A 24,159-nucleotide genomic window follows, 5' to 3' on the forward strand; every position below is an offset into this window, starting at 1 on the left:
TGTGGTTAACTGTAATTTTTTTTATAGGCAGCTTCACAAGATTTATCTAGATAACCTGATTGCCAACAGGAGTGGTAATGATTGTACGGTTGCTGCATATCTGGATGTGTTGGTGAGAGTTGGACAGAATGGTTTTAGTAATAGTGTATATCATAAAGTTGATGGTTTCAATTTCCCTGTAGTCTTGTACACCTTTCCAGGTAGCAATGTACCAATTAAAATGGGTTACAATGTCTTTTCATCTCAGCTACTTATGTAGATTTGCAAGAATTTGTTCAGTAAAGGATGATTTTGTGGAACATGCTGAGACCGTTTTTTCCATCATGTTAAACAGAGGATATTTGGCTCATTTTTTTGATCAGGTCTTGTGAGAATGTCTTTAGATTCCATCATCACCTATTGTTTAAGTTTGGTTGGTTTTCCTGTAAACAAGTTCCAATTACATTGCATTTGATATAATAATAATGAATTAATTATTTTAGTGAGGTAAATTATTTTATCAATGTTATTGATTGAACATATATATATATATATATATATATATATATATATATATATATATATATATATATATATATATATATATATATATATATATATATATATAAAATAATGGAAGTATTTAGATTAATATACAAAAAAATATATTATTTATAAAATACATTATAGATAAGCATGAAAATAATTTATTGGTAGTTGCTAAGGTACGCAGTGCAGCATGTTAAAATCGGTTGTTAATTAGTTTGAATGACAGTTTGAGTTTAGGGTTAGATGGAGGTGCTGTGTAATGGACATGCCGACATAGTAAAGTGTTTATCGCTTAATATATTAACATATAAAGTAGTGTATGTTTAAAGTTAGTCATATGGAGGAATACTTCAAATAAAAGTAACAATTAAATAAGTTTGAATAATAATATTGCATTGCTGTGTTGACTGATTGTCTGGACACAACTTTGGGTTGTGGATCCATTGATGTTGAGTAATCTCCTGATGTGGACCTGTGACCGGGGTTGTGGACCCACCATTTGGAGAGGTTCTGGCCTGAAAGGATCGAAACCCCGATGAAAAATGGATCCCAGCTGATGATACGGGCAATTGAAAAATCAGTCGATTGCTTATAAGTCAAGGTTATAACTTTAAGTAAAATAGCTTTTATAATTACTTACCAGTACAGTGTGTGTGTGTGTGTGTGTGTGTGTGTGTGTGTGTGTGTGTGTGTGTGTGTGTGTGTGTGTGTGTGTGTGTGTGTGTGTGTGTGTGTGTGTGTGTGTGTGTGTGTGTGTTATTTTGTCTGGCTAACTTCTTGGGATTACGGTGTGTTAATTGGTCTTTATTTTGATTATAGTACTGTATAGATAAGTAGAGGGATAAGTTACGCATGATATAAATACAAAAAACAATTATGAAATACCCACACCAGAGGAATACGTTGTGCATTTCATGTCTCGTCCCTAAAATTGGATCTCATTTTACATTCAAAATTTGAATATATAAAAGTAAGCATAGAAGCTGACAGACACCAGATATGGATTCAGCATACTCAAATTATGTTGATAAGTGTTTGCCATCTTTTCCCCAAAAATGCCTCTGGGGTTCTGTTTTATGGAATATCCATCTGAGCTATTGCTTATATCATAAAGATTTAATACAAACTTCCTTTGACCCAAAGGCAAATATTTCTTTCGCTGTTTCTTTCACTGAATTCTCATTAGAAATATTTCATTGCCAGTGACAAATCACAACAGCCAAGTGCAGACATCATTGTACTGTGTTCTGACTATGTCTGGCTGTCTGTCAATGCCAATCCAGTGTGATACTTCTGCAAAAGCCAATATGTGAAGTCGGGTATATCTACTAACGATCCGTAGATAAAATTAATCAGGAATGGTACCTTTCAAAAGGACTAGGCTATTGTGTGTCCTCACCATTTCATTTTGTTCTTTCTTCCTTTTTGATGTTTTACCCAGACAGGTTCAGTGCTGCAAAATAAGCTTTACCGCAAGGATTTCACTGAGTGCTTTTTTACCTTTGCCCTTCCAGTAATAGTAAGGGCCTGAATTAGGAATTTAGCCAGTGTGTCAGCAATAACCTCTGTCATCTTCCCAAGGAACACTATGGGATCTTTAGCATCCACCAATTAATGCTGGCAGACAGGGAACCCCTTTTACCTACATCCCAGGGTTGACACAAACATTGATGCCTCACCCTGCCTGTGAAACACCAGGATCACAGTTTATCACTGGGTTGAGATTTGAGTCCAGGTTGTACAGCTCAGATGTGAGTATGCATACCTCTCGGCTATCCCGCCAGCCATTGTAACCTTAACCCGAGCTAAATTCCAAATACTTGCCCTGATCTAAGGAAGACACTGTATTAGAGGCCAAGCTATGCCCCATACATTTTGCAAACCAACAGGTGTGTGATTTATCTGAGTGAATGTCCAACACTTCTGCTTTTTAGCTCATTATTATGAAAAGCTAATCTTTTAGAAATCTTACAGTTCTACAGGAAGTGGAGACTGCGATTATTAGCCTCATACAAATGAGAGAAGCCATTATAATTGGTTTGTGTCAGTGAGTGGGTGTGTGTCTGCACACAGACCTACTTTCATGTAGATCGTTCATTTATTTCTCATAACTTCCATAATCTATATACACTGGCACCGGCAGCGATACTCTGCAGTTGAAAGCTGTTTCGAGTTATTACCCTGTACGCATGAAGTGGAAAGCGGAGTAAAGCGATTGGTTCCCTTTGTCCATCTGTCCTGTCCACAAATGCCAGTTTATGATCGAGGAACAACTCGATTTAATTAAATGTTATATTTTGAACATGAATCAGAAAAGAAACCTGTAGTTTAGAAGTACTTTGGCTGTGAATTCGTCCTGATCACACAGACACAGAGAGGAGTGAGATAATTATCTCAGTATATCTGCCTGCCTCGCACTCAAACAAAATTGGAAATCATTCCAACCAGTAAACTTACTGTTTTTTTAAGGATGTCATAAAGGACATAAACTACAGGTGTGAAGAACTAATCTAACGTGTTCAATAAGATGGGGGTAAACGACGCTGCATCAACGACGGTGAACTTTCGGGAAAAAAAACCCTTCTACAACGTTTTAAAATCTTTATTTTATTTAAATTTAATTACATACTTGAACACTAGAACACAAATCGCCTTTTTGCCACTTTCACAAAACTTCAGTTTAGCGGTACAGTACTCCGACAAAATATTATGGAATTTTACGTCTTCACGACCAATCAAATTTGCCACTCGCAGACCCTGCCCATGTCCTTTTTCTCTCTCTCAAGACTGCATGGGGTGAGGTTTTCTCTGAATTGTCTCGTTTTAATAATGAAATTGCAACATAGATGTTTAATTCAACCATAACAAGTGAAGAGCGCACAGATTCTGTGCAGCATTTGCAGCCACAGCAAATTGGACTTCAAGTTAACATTCACAGCATTTTTTTTCAGGCCTTTTAGTGCAGCTCAGACAATGGACTCAGCTGGCATGCCTGGGTGGCCTTAGTCACATTTAGAGATGACCATAGTCAAGCTTGTGAGCTGAGCACCGCAAGGCCTATGGGCTCGACTAGTGTGCACAGTCGGCCTTCGGCGCACTTCAACAAAGTTGTCCAATTTAACCATTACATTTTAATGCCTCGACTGACGAAGTTGCCGGAGGCATTATAGTTTTGGGTTGTCTGTTTGTACGTATGTCCATCCATTCTAATTTTCTGTTTTCTCTGCAACTGCATATCTGATTGACACTAAATTTTCACCAGAGGTGCGACTTCTTATGAAGAATGTTTTAATGATTATTATGACGTCATAGGTCATGTGTTATGGAAGCCATGTTGGAAAAAGGAAAAACTTTGGACCTCCAACTCCGAAATCGCTCCGTGGAAAAAATTGAAACTTCGCTCATGTCAAGTACTCCCCATGAGAAATGGGTGTGATTTTTTTGATGATGTCATACGTGGCTTTGTTATGACATCATAATTGCATATGTCAAATGCTTTAAGCAATCAGTATGAAAAATTTTAGAGGGTCATTTAGGGATAAATTTTATGGGAGATAAAAATTGATGACGTCATTGGTCACATTGGTCGGCAGCCAATTTGTTGTTTTTTTTTAGCAGAAAAATCTTCAAAAATCATCTCCGAAACAGCTGAACAGATTGTGACGAAACTTTACAGGTATGATTGCCTATCCATGAGGAACAAAAAGGTCTCATTATATGATGTAATTGGTCACATGGTTTGGCAGCTATGATTTTGTGAAGAATAAAACTTTAAATTGTCTTCTCCAGAACGGCTTGACAGATTGAGGGGAGACTTCATGTTCCCAAAGTCTTCAGGATACTAAGGTTCATGAATCATTAATAGGTCACATGGTCTGATTGAACGAAAATCTTTAAAAAAAATTATTTATCTTGAACCGCTTCATTAATCGACGTGAAACGTCACAATTATGATCTAGTAGTCATGGGGAAAATATGTTTTATAATACAACCCGATCGGCCGCATGATCAGACAGCCAGAATTATTTAATATTTTGAATCTGGGTTCAGGGATTTAAATGAAGCTTGGGAGGAGGCATGTCTGGTGACGTCACGATGTTGAAGAGTGTCCTTCTACTTCTGTCTAATCTCCCAATCCATTGATTTTATACCCTGAATGTGCATTCTGTCCAAGTTCACAATGCCCATGCCCGAGGATGTGTTTGGATGCACCTAAATCTACTGTAATCGATATAATTCATTCTCAGGCATTTAAAATTTTATGTCACATGCACATAGTTCTGCACAGCAATTAAATAGGGTTGTAAATTTTGCAATTTATTGTCATGCTCTTTCGAGAGTGTCAACAATGCTGAAAAAGGCACCAGGTTTTGAAAACACCAGGAGGTTTGTCATTGCTCTTCACAGTCAAGGCTGGAATTTAGCCAGGATTCTGGCACACAATAGCCTACTCTTGTGAAAGTGAAGGTGTGATCATTTGCATACACCAGTGATGAATGGCTAGCAGATGGGAGAAACAGCTTAAAGTCCCTCTGAAGGACAGCACACTCATCGATGCAATGCTCTGCTTCTGAAGCACCAGGATGGAAATTTATCTTCAGGTTGAGAATCGAACCCTGAGTCATCAGCTCAAAGGAGAGATTACTACCTCTGAGTTATCCCGTCAACCCCTGTGCAAAACGTGCTTTGTAATTAATCTACAGAAATGTCTGATTTCTGCCCACATCACAATGATAAAAATGTTTTACAATTTTTCATCTTTAAAAGAGGCAAACCTGAAATTGTCTTTTCACAATGGACATGCTCTAGAAAACAACCTCAACACAACAGCCACCCAACTGAATTGTATTATCAAAATGCACGACCAGAATAGCAGAATGGTATTTAGTGGATTCATTTCATGGAACGCTTTAAATACCTTCGAAGACAATAACTATTCAAGCCATTACCTTCAAAGCCCTGAGTGTTGAGCAGAGATGATAATTAAGAGCAATGTCTTTTGAAAAAAACAACAACTGCACAATGAAAGGTGCAAGCAATTGTGCATCAACACTCCGTAGTCTCGTTAAGAGGAACAATCTTTCAGTAAAATTTATCCAAAATAATATCTGCAAAAATTTAGTTCACGAACAAGTTAATAATTATTTTAAAATTGCTTAATTTCAGCGAAATTCAGACCTGAAAGACCATCCCTGTAATGGGATTCGACAGATTTTTACAAACATTTGTTTTGCTAAAATGCACTGCTGAGATTGTTCGTTGTTCCGATGCAGCACAAGCATCATTGGCTGAGGATATGGCTGTGCCACTGATGCAGTGCTCTCTGCAGATTAGGGCAGGAATTTAGAATTTGTTCATGGTGCCAGCGATAGCTCGTCCACTGTTTGCGAAGAACACCAAGGGATCTTCAACGTCCACCAACTAATGCTGGAGGACAAAACTCCCAGTTTAACATCCGTCCAAAGGGCGACACACATATTGATGAATCACCCTACCTGTGAAACACCAGCATGATAGTTTATAGCCGATTCGAGATTCGAACCCAAGCGAGACAGCTAAGATGCGTCTAGACAATCATATCAGCCCAAAGTGCTCAAATGGTGGCATGCTAAACAATCGGCTCTTTTTCAGAAATAATCAACACTGTTATAAACTAGAAGGGCACTTGGTAGAGCGCATACCTCCACCACGTAACACCTGAACCACGAGAACCCATCGGCCCAATACATTTTTGAAATATCATCCAATACAGTACTATATCGTGTTTGGCCCTATCTCTGAAAGGTGAAGAATCACTTTTAAAAATCAAATTATTCTTGTATCAAGATACAAATTCGGATCTTTAACAAAATCGAATGAATTGGTCTTTGTCACAGAGTCCACTAAGTTTCATCCGAATTCGTCCACAACTTTTTGAGATATCGTGCTATACACTGTTGTGGCAAAAAATATTGGCACCCTTGCACTTTTTTCAAATAATGCACCATTTCTTCCAGAAAACTGTTGAAATAAAAAAATATTTTGGTATCCACATATGTATTCCCTTGGTTTGCAGTGGAACAAAACAAAAAAGCTGAAGGAATTACTAAATCTGAGGTTATTTCATGCAGAAATCCTAAAATGGCCCAGACAATATTACTGACACTTTTTAGAAGTTGTGAGAAATAATTGGATTCCAAGCAGGTGATTCTACTTTACTTTGGAGTTTAACTCACCAATGGTGAGTTGCAGGTGCCTACAATATAAAAATCACTCATTCAACCAGTTTGATTCAAGAAAAGGAGTCATTCTGCTGTTTTGTGTCACCATGTGTACCGCAATGAACATGGACAATATAAAAAACCAGAGAATTGACTGAGGAGGTCAGACACAAGATTGTAGCCAAGCATGGACAACCTCAAGGATACAAGTCCATCTCCAGAGACATTGAAGTTCCTGTATCCAGAGTACGTAATGTCATCAGGAAGTTTAAGGTCCATAGCACTGTAGCCAACCTCCATGGATGTGGCCACAAGAGAAAACGTGATCGAAGATTGCAGCGAAGAATTGTTGCAATGGTGGAGAAAGCACCTCGATCAACTGCCAAACAGATTCAAGCTGACCTTCAGACACAAGGTACGACAGTTTCAACTCGCACCATCCGTCGCCATTAGAGAGACATGAGAAAGCCCGACTGGAGTTTGCCAAAACACACCTGAACAAGCCAAAATCCTTTTGTGAGAATGCCCTGTGGACAGATGAGACCAAATTATAGCTTTTTGGTAAAGCACATCATCTCTATGTTTACAGAAAACAAAATGAAGCCTTCGAAGAAATGAACACCTTCCCTACAGTCAAACATGGAGGAGGTTCAGTGATGTTTTGGGGTTGCTGTGCTGCCTCTGACACCTGGTGTCTTGAATGTGTGCATGTCATAATGAAATCAGGAGATTACTAAGGCATTTTGGAGCGCAATGTTCAATCCAGTGTCAGAAAGCTGGCTCTCCGTCAAAGGTCATGGGTCTTGCAGCAGGACAATGACACCAAACACACTTCAAAAAGCACCCAGGAATGGTTCAAGACAAAATACTGGACTGTTCTGAAGTGGCGAGCAATGATTCCAGATCTGAAAACCCATTGAACACCTATGGGGAGATCTGAAAACAGCAGTTGGGAGAAGGTACCCTTCAAATCTGGGAGAACTGGAGCAGTTTGCCCAAGAAGAGTGGGCCAAACTGCCAGTAGAGAGGTGTAGGAAGCTCATTCATGGCGAGAGGAAGCGCTTGACTGCAGTTATTTTGTCCAAAGGCTGTGCTGCCAAACATTAAGTCGAGGGTGTCAATAATTTTGTCAATGCCATTTTTTATATTTTCTGATTGAAATGGATATTTAAGCTCTGAATCAAAAGCAAAGGTTCTGCAATATCAACAGTAAAATAAAGAATTGTGGAGACCACATACTATTTTTTTGTATACCTTGTTGAGCCTCGCATGAGAGCAAACACCCAATGCACAGCAAGGGGGTGGGGGGTGGGGGCATGAGAAAAGAGGAGTGGGAGTGGGAAGGACAAAACAATGGGGACAGAGACATTAGCAGATCTGAGGAAAGGAGAGGGATGGGGCAGGGAACATGGGGGAAAAGATGGACATTACAGGGACTTTCAGGAAGGAAAGCAGGGAATTTGAAGGAAGTGGATTTTGTGGGACGAACGGGGGTAGAAAAGATCGAGGATTGGATGGGGGATGATAAGAGGTGGTGGTGAACAGCTGTTTTGAAGGCCTGGAGAGAAGAATGGCATTGAACAGAGTGTGGAAGTTTATTTCAAAGGGAGGAAAAAAGAGGAATGAAAGAGTGAAAGTGAGCAGTGATTCGTGATTTTGGTAGTTTTACCAGAAGGGGGTTGCTGGCGAACCTTGAGCACACTGCGTAAATATGATGGGGACAAATCGCAGACACAACAGGGGGGGGGGGGGTTGAGACCAGAGCGGAGACGGTAGAAGACAGAAAGACCTGTCTGCGATGAGAGAGTGAGAGGCCCAAAGACTCAGCCTCATCGCAGTAGATGCCAATGATCTGGAATTCCTTGGTTTCCACAGCATGAAGCCAAGAAAGGTGGGAGGCAGGAGCACCAGCCCAGAAGGGAGAGCAGTACTCCCTGAGGCTGTGGACGAAGGCTTTGTATGTGGTCAGGATCTCAGGTGAGCCGAGGAAGGACTTTGCACGACAGAGGATTCCCAGTCGGCGACTGGCTTTGGAGGCCAGGTTGGAAATGGGGCTTTCCCAGGAAGATCATGGCAGATAGTGAGACCCAGAAGCTTGAAAGAAAGGACTTCTTCCAGAGGATTGTTGAGAAAGTGGATGGGGTGGTGGGGGGGGGGTACAAATGGTCCTTTCGGAGAGACAGTGAGAATGTGAGATTTGCCCGGATTGAAAGACATGTTCCATGTGTTGGACCAGTCTGTGATTTTACCCAGATCTACAGTGAGCGAAGAAGCTGCTGCTTGCCGGTCTGAGGGATGACAGATGGTACGGCAGAGGGTGGAGTCATCAGCAAAGAGATAAAGAGGATTTTTCAGAGAGTCGGAGAGATCGTTGATGAAAACCAGAAAATGAACAGGGCCCAGAACACTGCATGGAGGTACTCCAGCCTGGACAGGAAGAGGGGATGAAAGAACTCCATTTTGGGCTGCATATTGACAGTGACAGGAGAGGAAGTCTGCGAGCCATGAGTGGAGATGGCCTTGGATACCATAGGAAGAGTTTGGTGAGCAGTGCAGGGTGCCAAACCATGTCAAAAGCACACGATATGTCTCTGATTTCATGTCTGGCATTGAGGACTTCAATCCATTGTTGGGAGAGCAGAAGCAGCATATCCAGAATAGAGTGACCTGCTCTGAAACCAAATTGATGATCAGAAATCAGGCCATTGAAGAAGAGGATGGATTTATTCTCTGAAGCGATGATGAATTCCATAACCTTGCTGATGATTGGGAGAAGGCTGATTGGTCTGTAGTTGCAGGGATCTGTTTTTGCACCTTTTTGTGCAGGGCAGTAACGTTTGCTGATTTCCAAGCAGATGGCAAATGACCTTGAGCAAATGAGAGGGTGAATAGAACAGAGAAAGGGTGAGCAAGAGCAGAGGAGCAGGTATTTAGGACACGTGGGCTGATGCCGTCTGGACCGGTTGCAGAATCTGAGTCGAGGTTTGACAGCAAGCTCTCCACCTTGTCAGGAGAAAAGGACACAGAGCCCAGGGATAGTTGGGTGCGACTGGGTTAGTTAGGTAGAGAAAGTGATGGGTTTTGGAAACACCATTTCGATGCAAATACTGAGTTTAGGCATTTAGCCTTTTCACGTGCGGTGTCAGCAGTGCGGCTATTTGAGGTAAGGGAGGGGATGGAGGGGGAACATCCACCAGAAACAGATTTGATTAGTTGCCACCAGGATTTGGAGGAGGGAGAAAGGTTTGTGAATTCAGACTTGAGCTCAGAAAGATGTTGATTTCTGGCTCTCCTGGGGGTAGATACACACTTGTTCCGAGCTTTATGGAAGGAACTGAGGTTTCCCTCAGTTGGGTTTCCTTTCCTTGAGGCAAAGTTAAGTTGTTTCAGGACAACTGCCTCACCACAAGCTTCACTGAACCATGGGCGGGAGGAAGGGTAGGACAACTGAAGACTCGAATGGATAAATCTGTGCACGAGGGAAAGCAAGTTTCTTTGAAAGAATTCCCAGGACGAAGTGATGTTGGAGAAAGTAGCGATGGGAGACCAGTCTTGAAGTTTGTTGGCTGCTTGGAGACCCTGCCATTTGGTTTGAGTGAAATGCCAGACTCGATGGTGCTGAGGTGGTTCTCTGATAACAGCCACAGAGATGTCTACTTTGACAAGGACGTGGTCAGAAGAACCGATTGGAGCGAGGAAGAGCAGCAGATATTTTCAAGAAAATTTGTCAAACTCAGATCCAGAAGAGATGGAGTACCATTTGTTGAGATCTGGGTCTGGAAATTGACCGATAGAGTCAGTCACAATGAGTTGCAGAAGTCTTTTGCAGAGGTGCCATGACAGGTAAGAGAGGTACCCACGCCTATCCAACTGGCATGATGACAATTGAAGTCGCCACATATAAGGAAGAGAGAGTTTGGATGAGAAGATAGAAGTTGGTCCATGTTTTCAGATAGTGAGGTGTAAATGGAGTCATCACTGTTTGGTGGATGGTGGAGTACACATATAAACATGAGTTGGGAGTGGAGGGAAGCCGTAGCCAGAGGTATTCCTGGGGGTGTGGGGGAGTGAGAGCAGTGCATGGAGAGTGAGGAATGGAGTCTTTGATGAAGAGAGCAACTCCTCCACCAGGGTAAGGCTCAGGTCTGTCATACCGGAGGAGGGAGTAACTGGGGAGAGATACTTGGGAGTCAGAAATGTCTTGAGGGAGGAAAATTTCTGTTAAGCAGATTATGTCTGGTTTGTCAGTGGCAACCTGAATGGAAAGATCTGTCAGGTTTGAGCAAAGGCCCCAGATATTTGAGGTCCACACTGTTAATGAAGAGGGAGGGAGGAGATTTTGGGTGCAGGGGAGGGGGAGGGGAGGGAAGGACAAGGGAGGAGGGGGGAGGGTAGGACAAGGGAGGAGGGGGGAGGTAAGTAGAGTTGTTGAAAGAGTGTGGGGGATTGCAGAATAGCTAGGGGAGGGACCGGATGAGGCAGAGAAAAGGCTCTGTGGTGCTGGGGGAGAGGGGGGCAAGACAGGGGGGGCAAGAGAGGGGGCAGAAGGCAGTTGAGGATTTGAGGAGGTGGAGAGATGAGATGGAGGTGAGAGGGCAGGGGAAGGAGGAAGCTTTATGGATGAAGGGGGGGGAACTTTAAGAAGGGTGAGTAATGGGATGAATGGTGGGAGAAGGGTGAGTGGGGAAAGTTGAGGGAGAAAGATGAGGAGGAAGTTTTTGAGAAAGGTGAGAGGGAAGAAGAGTGGGATGGTTGCTTTGAGAGTGAGGGGTGAGAGGAGTGAGTTGGCACTGAAGTTGGAAAAAAAGAGAATGGTTGATGGAAAGTGAACACTCATAGCAAACTGGGGTTTTTTTTAAAGTTTTAGGTCAGAAATGCGATTAAAGACATTTCTTGATGGATGAAATAAAGGCGAATGAAGAGAATGGAGAGAAGAAATTCTGTAACAGTTGGATTTTTTAGGCAAGGTATTAAGGAAAGGTCGAATTGAGAGCAGTCTTTAAATAGAAGAAGAGAAGTGAATAATGATACAGTGAAGATTACCACACATGTGAAAGAGGAAGATGAAGCACTATAAGAAATCGTTTTTATTATTATTATTATTATTATTATTATTGTTTGAGAGAGTTTTCATCAGATTAAGTAATGGAAATGTTGTAGAAAAAATCGTGAGGCGAATGGTGAATTTGGATCGGCAAACGCAAGGGGTGTAAACAGATCACGTGGTTCCAGGAGAAGCACGTGGCTCTGGGAAGTGTATAGGCAAAAGGGAATTTATTTATTTTAAAAAAGGATTGCGTTACATTCGGAAAAAAAGGGAAGGTTGAAGTAAAATCGTGGAGGTGTGTGGTAAATTTGGAACTGTAAACGCAGAATGAAGCTGCTGGGTCGATGAACCTATCGAGAAGAGGGTGGAGAGAGAGAAACACGTGGTTTCAGGAGGTGTATAGATTGAAAGGATACAAGGAAGATTATTAACTTTTGATGTATTTTTGAATAATATGTAAGATTCGGGAATGGAAGGTTGTAGGAACAAATTGTGAAGGTAATGGCGAGCGTGGGTCAGCTCAAGTAGAATAAAGATGGTGTTCCGGAAGATAGAGGAAGAAGAAGAAGAAGAAGAAGAAGAAGAAGAAGAAGAAGAAGAAGAGGAGGAGGCAGGAGCGGCACTCATGGTTATGCAAGGACAAAGGTAGTTTTTTGGGGGGGGGGGTTTAAGACAAGAAACGGTGTTTATATGGGAGGGATGGGGGCATTGGCAAAGTGGGGAAATAGGAATTGAAGGTAATAGGGAGAGAATGCAAATAAATACGATCGTACACCAAAAGGGGGACGATGGGTAGGCCTCTAAATCGGAACTACTCCATTTTGTGACATCCGTTTATTACATTACAAATGATGAAGCTGCATCTGCAAATACACAAGAATATAACTGTTATTACCTTTACCAATGTTCGTGTTCATACATTACTCTCTATCTCCCTCCAAGTCATTGTGATGGACAAGGAACAAGGACTGATATATTATGAGCATTTGTACCTGATGTGTAAACGTTACTGAACGAAATGAGAGTTTATATGGAAATGTAACAAGAAGAGAAATAAACCGTGCGATTATGTGGGGTGGACTACCCATCACGCAAGACATGGACCGGGGGATTATTCTGTCCCAAACACAACGCTGGTCGTGTCGTAATCACCCGATGTTTGCCATGCAGGTGGACGCCGAGTACGCGAGCTTCTAGCACCGGTGACTGGAGTGGCAGGTGTTTTGACCCGTGAGGCAGGTGCTCGTAAGTGTGAGGTGTTGAGTGGCGTCCTATAGTCCAAAGGCATCGAGTCGTCATTCATCATTGGTGGGTCCTGGTATGCAGGAGTATCTCCAGGGGGAGTTGGTGACGATGGCCCCATGAGGTCTGTGGAGGGTGGCGTTGTTTGATCCGGTGTTGAAGTGGTTAGATGGTTGTCCTGTTTGCACTGGAGCTCTGGGCCATGGTGATAGAGGTCATGTACGATGGAGTGACGTGGAGCCCTAGTGTGGACTGGGACGTATTTCCAGAGAAATTTCCTGTTGCGGAGCGTCGCTCGACCTGAACCGTCGACACGTAGGACATATTGGTTGTGCTGGCGGACTTCGATCACTGTGCCTGTTTTGTCCCATTTGCGAGGATTGTGGCCAATCTGGTTTTGGATGTGGATCTGGTCTCCAACAGTGAGTGGTAGTAGCCTTCTTGTGTGCTCTGACCCCAGCATTCAGCAGCTTTCATGTGGCGGTTACAGAGAGCAGCTTCCCGGTTGGCTAAAGTGTCTCTCCATGTTTCATGGGGTCTGTATCTGCCTGGGAGGATAGGTATGAAGTCCTTTATCGGCCTGCCAAACACGCACATGGCGGGGGATAGCTTTGTGTCCTTATCAGGACAGTTCCTGTATTGCAGGATCGCACGCTGGAATGAATCTGTGTCCAGCTCACCATGAGAGCCGGTGTTGTCAGTGATCATGCGCTTCACGGTTTTGACTCCAACTTCTGCCCGGCAGTTGCTATGGGGGAACGCGACAGATGATAGACGGTGGTGGACTCCCTAGTTCAGTAGGAATTGGCGAGTATTGCCAGCGATGAATTCAGGGCCACCGCCAGAAGAGAGTTCATCAGGTATGCCATAGGTGACGAAGCAGCGACGCAGGCAATCCACCAAGCCAGACGAACCTCCTGATGTCCTCTCAACGACAGGCCAATTGGAGTATCTATCGATGATGAGCAAGTAATGAAAGCCCTTGTATTGAAAGTAATCAGCGCATATGCATTGGAACGGGTAGTCTGGAAGGATCTGGTTCATGGGTGGTGCGCTGGGTTGTGAGGGAGCCATGCGGTTGCAGTGGTTGCAATTGTTCCTCACATATTTGATTGCAGGGGTGATTCCAGGCCAGAACACAGACAATTCAGCTCTGGCAGTCATGGATGATATGCTTTGATGTGCAGCATGAAGAGCTTGCAGGCAGTCCTGTCGGAGGGACGGTGGGATGACGATGCTATTCTTGTAGGTGATTACTCCATCCACGGTATGTAGGTGATCCCGGTATTGGTGGTATTCTTGGAGTGTCGATGGGATATCTTGAGAGATCGGCATGCCTGATTCGATGATGTTCACCAACCTGTTCATATTCTCATCACGACTAGTAGCCAATCGAACCTTGTTCCAGGTGATGGTCTCGAGTGTTTTGAGGGATGAAACTGCAGCGGTCTGCAATGAGGATGAATCAGTGTTTGATGTCTCGATGCAACGTATGCCAGCAAGGAAGTCTTGCCGTACTGTAGGGTAAGGAATGGTGTTGTCACTCTGGGGCATAGATGCAATGGATGATATGTCATGTCAGGTGCATCTTCTCGGGATTGTCGTCACCTGTAGGGTGGCGGGAAATGGTGTCCACCACTCTGTTCTTTACACCAGTACAGGGACATGGACCATGTTAAACATGTAGCGAAGTGTTTTTTCTTTGAGGTTCCGGAGTCGGTTGTTTGGGATTTCAACGAGTGACCTGTCACCAAAGAGCTTGAGAAGCGGTTTATGGTCGCCCGCGATAGTGAGATCCTTGCATCCCAGGACAAAATAACGAGCTTTGTCCAATGCGTCAGCCACGGCTAAGGCTTCCCCTTCAACAGGGGCATAACGAGATTCTGCTGAGTGTGTGAAACGACTTCTGACTCGTGTGATCTTCCATCCTGTGGGACAGCAGAACAGGGTGGTTGATTGACATGAGCAATGTTTCTGGAAGAGCCAGAATCCGACGCCGACTTTCGACCAATCTGTGGCGAGGCATGTTGGTCTCGACTTGTCGAATATCTGTATGCCAGACTCAATCTCATTGACAATGACCTTCTTAGATTCGTGAAACAGTTGGTTCAGGCGGTCGTCCCAGGCGAATGTGGTGCCAGGCTTGAGGAAGGCTCGAAAAGGTAGCATGCGCTCTGTCATACTGAATGCAGATGAAACTTGATTTACCAGCCCAAACCATGAGCGGATATCCGTGATGTTTCTGGGCAGAGGGAATTCCATGATAGCCTGTAGGAATCGTTTGCAGGGCCGAACGCTATTCTGTGTGATCTGGAATCCAGCGAACTCTACAGTCTCCTGGCCAAATACGAACTTCTCTGGGTTGAGGGTGATGCTGTTTCGTCCACAGATATTCAGCCACTTACAAGCCTGGAAGAAACTTTCTTCTAGGTTGTCAGCCCATCGTCGAGTGTCATCTATGCACTTTGTTTTGTTTGGAAAGTCAGAGGCTATCTCATCAAAACGCCTTGAGTATCCATCGCCAGAGGCGATATCCCCTTGTGGAGCGGTACGGTAGCGGTACCTGGCCCCAAAGTGTGATGAAGGTCGTGAGGTGTCTGTCACCTTCTTCCAGCAGAATGTTGTGATATCTATTCCATGCATCAAATATTGTCTTCAGTGTTCCTGAGGGTACAGACCGTGCTTGGTGGAAGGGCGATTGTGTGTGATGGGTTTTGCGTGTAGCGTGGCAGTTCAGAGGTTGCATGTCTACGGTACGATGAGGTTTGCCGCTCTTCTTAGCACACACAACCATACGGTGGCACCACGTAACTGGCTCTCCGATTGGGACAGGTTCGAGAACACCTCGCCTAACGTCACGATCCAATCGAGCTTTGACTTCATCCTGCCAGTGGATGGGGACTGGTACTGGTGTGTGGTGGGCCACGGGTGCAGCATCTGGGTTGATCATGAGATGTAGTGGTGGTTCATCCATCATTGGGAGGGGTTGATGCTCGCAGGTATTAAAAGTGCTTGATCTGTAGTGATCCAGGAGGAATTGATGAAGTCTCTCACGGTTCGCTGACGTGGCTGGGAAAGGCAACTTTGTGGGCATTGGTGGTGGCTTCTCCTGAGGAGGGCAGTCACATTCAAATGTACGTCCATTGTCATTTCTGGGTAGGGGGTCTAGTACATCTGAGGTGGCGTGGACTGTGTCTCTGTCTATCTCACCAACTGTGGGGAAGGTGTCGGTGATCATCCCCAGACTGATACATGCATCTCGACTGAGATGAACTTGTCTGAACTGTCAGTGACGTAGGTAATCTGTCGAGTCTCCCAGTTGCTGCCATCTTTGTCTTTGCCTGATATCCTGAGAATGATGGCACTGATGATTTTGATCCCCTTGTTGTTGGCAGCGTGCATCTTCATTATGACTGGGATTAGGTCTTTGGTCTTGAAGCCAAGGCCGGAGATAGCTTTCATGCCAGCCAAACAGCTTTGACAACCAGTATCTGCCATACAAGTGATGCATTTGGACTTGGTCTTGGTGTAGAGTTTGTATCCTAGGTGCTTGTAATCAACCTGGAATGCTCCGATCATCAGTTTAACGAACGGTTGGCGCTTTGATGATTTCCTGATCCAGGTGTCAGACAGATGGTTGTACAGGTGGTGGTCCAGGCTCATAGATTTGGGGAATGTTGCATCAGTTGCGACTGTGCACAGGGAATCAAACACGGCACCTTCTGATTCGTTAGCTTTGGCCTTGGTGATTGATTTGTTATTGTTTTTGCACACATGGTCGAAGTGATTGGTCTTCCCACAATGCACGCATGTATGACCATAGGCGGGACACTCTTTCTTTCTGAACTTGGCAAGAGATCGATGCCTGTGTCCTTTCTTTCCACAGTAGTAGCACTGCTCTGACTTGTCTGTCATTTTGCGATCATCATCATGGTAGCCTTTTAGTGTCTCATTCTTGTGACGTCGGTAGGAGCTGCTGGTGGCATCCATCCCATGTGATTGTGACTGGAAGAGGGGTGAGGCTGAGCGTTTGCCAGATTCTTTAGCTTCGACAAACTGGTAGATTTCTTCGAGTTTCATGTTCTGGTTACGGTCGCCCATTAGGTTGAGTTGAATGTCCTGGTCAATGAGCCCACGGGTTACAGAGTCACAGAGGACCGGTTCTGTGTAATTCACATCTTGATTGCAGTGAGAGCATTGAATGATGAATTTACATACACCTGCTTGACCACGGAGACGTGCCCCGAATGATCTGATGGGTTCATCGTGGTACTGATGCATATCATGTAGTGTAGCGCGAGCAACCATTATGTTCTCTTCTCTCACTGCAAGTAGCTTGATAGCCTGAAGGACATCGTCCTCTGAATTGTTTGTTACTGTGCCGCCAGCATTGCGAGCCAAGTCTTTTCTTAATTGTTCATCGCAACATTCCAGCAGTTGGATGACCTTGTCTTTGCCTGTCACTTTGGTTGCATCTGCATAGTCGGACCATCGCGATTGGAAATAGGCCCATTCCTCACTTGTCCCAGCGGATGAGATCGTGGGACGTTTCACCTGCTCAACTTTAGCTGTAACGACGTTGACATTGGCAGCTGTGTGAGTTGTGGCATGAGTCGTGATGAGTGCTGCAGCCAGGACTGCTTCAACATCGGGGGTGGAGTACTCGCAGTCAGTGATAGGACAGTTTACGGTGGGCATCCTGGGGGTTGGTTGTCTCAGTGGTGATGTTCAATGCTCAGCTTCATCATAAATAGGAACTACTCCATTTTGTGGCATCTGTTTATTAGATTACAAATGATGAAGCTGCATCTGCAAATACACAACAATATAACTGTTGTTACCTTTACCAATGTTCGTGTTCATACATTACTCTCTCGCCTCAAGGAACCCGGTAAGACAAAGGTCGATGAAAACTCACAAAATAGCACGATTTTTGAAACAAAACCGAACTAGGAACACACAGTAACCTGTAGGTGAGAAAATAAACAGTGAAAACAGAACAAACAAGTGGTGCCAGGCACAACAAATCCCACCCATTTAAGGCATAAAGTTATTTTGGGGATTACATTTAAATTTGATATATCCTTAACCTGAATGTTGATTATATTGATTATAAGGAATATTTTAGTCTTAGTTTGAAGTCAATTAAATCATTTTTGACGAAGTTATGACCGTAAAATGATTTTGACCTTTCAAGGCCATGTAAGGTCAAAGGTCATGGTGTCAAATGAAAGCCAATAAAGGACTTGATATATGTCTTCCATAGTAAACACGCATATTCCTCACCTTTTTTGATTTATCATGGAATTTTTGTAATTTTGACCGATGACCATGACCCCCAAAACTTCGGACCCTACCGATCTTCACAAATATGCATTTTTCACTGGGTATACCCATAGGAATGGGTAGGATTATAAGTGACAAATAGAATAAGTTCACTATTAGCTTAGTTTGAAGTAAATCAGATCATTTTTAACGAAGTTATGAGTGAAAAGCGATTTTGATCTTTTCGTGACCTTGACCTTTGATCCAATTGGACGAAAAAGTTGATGGGGGTCGTCCAAGGTTCATTGCCCACCTGTGGATTAAATTTGATAGTGTTTGCTAAAGCTGTTTTGCCGTGAAGTTGCTTACAGACAGACGAACAAACCGGACGATTACAATATCCCGCTCCCTCCCTCTGGGGGGCGGGATAATAATAGGTCATGTGGAGGTGGGTGGGTTCGTTCAGTTTCGTTGTGCAGATCACCAATCTAAACGAAATTCACCCTGTACATTCATGAGAACACACCGTTGAAATTCCTACTTGTTTCCATATGCACAAGTTGACACACCGACAGTTATTACCATTTGAAATTACCGCCGTGAAGTGGGCGTGGCATGCTTGTAATCGCGGAGGAAACGACCAGGAAACAACAAATCAAGATGGCGGGGCCCATGGTTGTCGAGTGATTTTGAGTGACTTTTTGTCTTTCAACAACCAAATATGCGTCGTTTCATACACTTGGGCACGGATGATGATGAGAAAGTGATGCAATTCACGGATAAGAGCTGGTGTAAGGTATGCGAGTGTGCGAAGGCTTGGTGCGACGCCGCAGAGAGTGAAACTATCAACAAATGCCGTTTGCTGGCTGATCAAATTATGAAACTGCTGCCAATGACTGATCCTCCTGCGGATGCCGGCTGTCACCGGTTCTGCTATGCGTCGTTTTGTAACAAGGATCATATAAAACGCGCTGAAGCCAGGAAAAGGAAATCAGAAGCCAGCACTACTGCAGTTTCTGCTGGAGCCAGTGAGGTGGTGGGCGGACCAGAAGAAGAGGGGCACTCATACCACAAAATACATAGAAAATCCCTCAGAACCTCTGTAGAAAGGGTGGCTGGCAAATCAGCTGGTGTACTGCCAAGAATTTGTGTCATATGCCAGAAAAAAGACAAATTCATCCGGGTCAAAGGAAAATCTCAACGTGATCAGTTGTCCCTGGCAGAAACACAGGATGGAGGAAAGCTGAGGGAAACTGCTGAGCAGAGGAGAGATGAACGTGATGTGAGAATAATGACAACTATAAAGGATAAAGACTGTGTGGCGCTGGCAGTTTGTTATCACCGTAAATGTTATTACGAGTATGTGAATGACACCACAGACAGAGTGAAAGTAAACGCTAAACTCAGAAAGTGAACTGTGACTCAACATTTGACATTTTCCGTGATAAAGTAATCCAGGTAAGACTCATTGATGGAAAGCAATCTATACATATGAAGAAGTTGTGTGAGATGTTCAATGACCTACTCAGAGTATGCGAAGGTCAGGATAATGCCAACTACCAGGCAACAACACTGAAGAAAAGACTGCAGGAACGGTACCCAGACATGATTTTCTATCGTCCACCAAAAATGTCTGAGAGCGAAGTGGTGTACATGAAGGACATTGATATTGATTCCATTGCTCAGGCTGCTGTTGTAGACAGTAGCTCTACAACAGAAACAGAGTCAACTAGAGAGGATGAAGCCAACCAGGGTCCACAGCAGGGTGACTCAGGCCTCAATTTACATGTTCTATACTCGGGAGCACTCATGGTGAGGGATGACCTGAACAAACACCAAAGTGTGGACTATACATGGCCCTACATGGAAATGGTGGAGCTAGCACTAGAGCTTATACGGGCAACTCGTACTTCGAACTGGCCAAAACACCTTGCGATCACTAGAGCGTCCATGCCCTGGTACTTTGCGTATGATCACCTAAACTATGCAATGTACTTACCCGTTTACTTGCTGGAAATGGCCGGGCTCGAGCACTCCCACCAAGACACCGATCAAGCGTTCATGGATGGCAAATGGACTGCGCAATGGCATACTCATTATGGATTTAGTAGTGTTGCGTGTGATCAGATCATAGAGCAGACTTTAAATAGGGACAGCAAGACCAGTGGAGGCATCATTGGTTACACTCAGAAAAGCACAGCTGTGAAGAAGTGGATCCTGTCCCAACCAGCACGTGCGGAAATCGCAAGGAAATGTGAGTCCATGGCGGGTATCCACGACGAGCCCCGAACGAGAAAGGATTTGGATGTGTCGAGCTCGAAGAATATTAGTTCAGGTGTCATCACACCGCCAGCCACTTCCGTGGACTTGATGAACGCGTATGTTAAGGGAGAGAATGCTGTCGTGCAATTCATGCATGATCAGCTTTTCTCTGAGGTCCCATTGTTCAGTCCGATTTCGAAGGCCAAATTGGCAACTTTCTCAAAGGCGCAATGCAAGTCGGCGACTCCCTACCAGCAGACGCCGAAGGCTCCCCACCAGCAGACGCCGAAGGTTGAAATTGCGAATGAATGTCATCTTTTCACACGACTGCTGTTGATTGGCGAGAAAAGCAATGTAACACTCCACGATCTGCTCGCATACCCACTGGCGAACATATCTTTCCCGCTGGCATCCGGTGATGGTTCGATTGCTAAGACGGGCAAAGCCAAACTCCGCAACCATATACTGAAACTGTGGCCCAATTGCCGTGTGGACGCTCGGCCTATCCAAGGTGCAACAATTATGGATGGAATGGCTGTTATTCAGGCGATAAAGGCTGGTTCACTGCATAACACTTTCGGCAAACTGGAAGAGATGGTGCTGAACATCGTAGTGGCCAAAGCACGACATAACCAATCTTCGAGACTGGATGTGGTGTTTGATACTTACCCAAGTATCAGCATCAAGTGCCTGGAGCATGCCAGACGAGCGGGCAGGGCGGGCGATCTTCAGGTACGAACCATCTACGGACGTGATCAAGCCCTTCCAAAACAGTGGGCCAATTATCTCCTGAGCGGAGCCAACAAGGAGGCGTTGATAGAGTTCATCGTCGAATCGTGGACGAGGAACATCTCTCCATCAAAACTGGGCGACATGCTGTTGTACATCAGTCATGCCGGCAAATGTGAGAAAATCAAGGCGTCGAATGGTGTCATGACTGTGTTGTCAGTACCTGAACTTGAATGTGACCATGAGGAAGCTGACACGAAGCTCCTGCTGCATGCCGCTCACGCGGGACATAATGAAGAGTCGGTGCGCATAGAGAGTTTCGACACCGATGTGTTTGTGTTGGCATTGGCTCACTCGAAGTCGATTCAGGCGCGAAATTTCCATCTGGTCACAGGAAGCCCCAAGGACATTATCGTCGTTAACATTAGGAAGCTGAGTAATGCCCTGGAAAGTTCTGTCTGCGATGCGTTGATAGGTTTGCACAATTTCACGGGAAGTGATACCACCAGTGCATTCCATGGTAAGGGCAAAACAAGGCCATTTGACTTGATGTTGAAGGGTCCCCATCGCATCACCTCTTTCAGGAGCATTGGTCGAGAATTCACGCAAGATCAGAATATCATTGACGACCTGGATCAATTCGTCTGCGCCATGTACAATCAGCCGACCATGAAGAGTGTGGATGAGGCTCGCTACAAGCTATTCTGCAGCTAGTCGCTGGGAGAACAGAAGTTGCTGCCTACAAGCGACGCTCTGATGCTGCATTGCAAAAGAGTGAACTATCAGTCTGCGATCCACCGCCATGCGACTCAGAGGTTTATAGGAGCCCTTCTCCTACATTCCACGGATGGGTGGAACGCAACGGAGCACTGATTGTTCACTGGCTGAACAAACCACCAGCGCCGAAGGAACTGTTAGAGGCGACGAAATGTAATTGCAAGAAGACGAAATTCGAGACCAACCAGTGTTCTTGCCGGTCAAAAGGACTGTCCTGCACAGAGTGCTGTGGGTGTCAAAACTGCGCCAACGATGAACAGACCCGTGCAGAAATGCAACTTATGGATGATGAAAGCAGAACTGACGATGATTCTGACGACGAACTGTGAATGCGGGTGTCACACTGAGTTTGCTGTGGTGATCTACTACACAGTAGTGTTCAGGTTGGTTAGCATGTAATAGTGGACTTGAGTTTTGTAATAACAGCAGTCAAGCGCCAAGATCAGCAACCGCTTCAGAGCAAGAAATACTGGAGTTCGAAGACAGTAATCCTCTTGTGGCGGTTCTTCTTTTCATCAGGCTGAGTCGAGCAGGCTCTTTGTCTTTGATTTAATCCGTAATAGCCAATGTGACTGTCTTTAATAGTCAATGTAACTACCTTTTAATAGCCAGTGTGGCTGCCTTTAAAGCAAAAACTTGCCTTGTTCAACTCGAAGGCCTGCAGCGTTTTCGGCCGGTAAAAATATGTAACTGCTTCGGTTTACGACCTTTAATTATAAAGATCTTTAATAACAGTGAATGGGACTCTGTATAAACATATATCATTTTAAGACCACACAAGAGTTTTCTTTGATGTACATATCAGTCTAACCTTGATTCTTCATTTCTGTGTCAAAATCGTGCTTTAATTTTCGGTTTATCTTTAATTGCCAAAAATGACCAATTGTGTCACATCCTGGACATGGAAAGAAGTGGATTTGGATTCAGCGTCTAAAATTCCTTAAGTATACCAAATTTCATTCAGATTGGTGATCTGCACAACGAAAATCATTTTCTGAAGGTAACAGCGAGTATCTCCACATGGTCTATAATGAGAAACTTAAACTTTGAGAAAGTCAGCAGAGAGCCCTGAGAGAACCTGCCGTTGCTTCAAACCCAGAACCGGAAGTCCTACTTTTATCAATTTCAACTTATTTTTCGAGAAAATTGTGAGTTATTTGACAAACGTGCAAGGGTGCCAATATGTTTGGCTTCGACTTTCTCTCAATGGTGAAGAATCACATAAAAAAATACTCGAAGTCTGATCCGGATCCTGGTCTTCAACAAAATCTGATCAGTTCTTCCTTGCTGCACACCTAACCTGTCCACCAAATTTCATTCGAATCCATCCACAACTTTTTGAGATATCCTGCACACACACACACACACACACACACACACACACACACACACACACACACACACACACACACACACACACACACACACACACACACACACGTGAAAACATAGCCTCCTTCAACTTCGGTGGCAGAGGTAATAAATCTGATTTATTGATCTTCGATGAAGAGAATGGTTAATGCATGGAATGGTCTTCTTGGAAAGGTGGTGGCAGCAGAGACAGTGGATGGATTTCAACTATAATTATTAGATAGGTACGTAGAAGCACTGGGGGTCGAGGGGTACAGGAGTGTTGGATGGATTGTGCAGTCTTTATGGAGCCAATATCTTCCTCCTGCATTGCCATTGAAGTTCCTTGTGTGAAATAGTAGAAAAACAGATCATGCCTTTCATTCGAAGGTGCATGATGATGACTAATGATAAATAATACCTCTGAGGTGTGTGTGTGTGTGTGTGTGTGTGTGTGTGTGTGTGTGTGTGTGTGTGTGTGTGTGTGTGTGTGTGTGTGTGTGTGTGTGTGTGTGTGTGTGTGTGTGTGTGTGTGTGTGTGAGAGAAAGAGGATTGAAGGTAAATACTGCACAGCACTCGTGTCAAGTGTGTACAATATGTGTCCACGGGCAGTACAATGGGCAGGGGTTTGAATATGAAAACATGTCCCAAAGGATGGTTCTTTGATACCATTTTAATATCCCCGTTACTACATTTCTTTTTCTGTAGCATGCATTGTCAGTTATTTAAATACTTGAAGGCAATGCTCTAAAAAGGAC

General features: G+C 44.1%; 2 protein-coding genes across 2 annotated transcripts in view; one reads left to right on the plus strand and one right to left on the minus strand.

The window, feature by feature from the left end:
* LOC147031637 (limbic system-associated membrane protein-like) overlaps positions 1–24,159 on the plus strand; it is a 388,857-nt gene that overhangs the window by 135,886 nt on the left and 228,812 nt on the right. The window lies entirely within an intron of this gene.
* LOC147031639 (uncharacterized) lies at positions 14,665–17,888 on the minus strand. Its single transcript, XM_085859652.1, is given in 3 exon segments — positions 14,665–15,582; positions 15,584–16,299; positions 16,302–17,888. Coding segments are annotated over 3 exon segments (3,048 nt in total). The 5' UTR covers positions 17,716–17,888.

Source organism: Eptatretus burgeri, chromosome 2 (genome assembly GCF_056783735.1).
Source record: "Eptatretus burgeri isolate ZD-2024b chromosome 2, Ebu_testis_v1, whole genome shotgun sequence".
Classification (NCBI taxonomy): domain Eukaryota; kingdom Metazoa; phylum Chordata; class Myxini; order Myxiniformes; family Myxinidae; genus Eptatretus; species Eptatretus burgeri.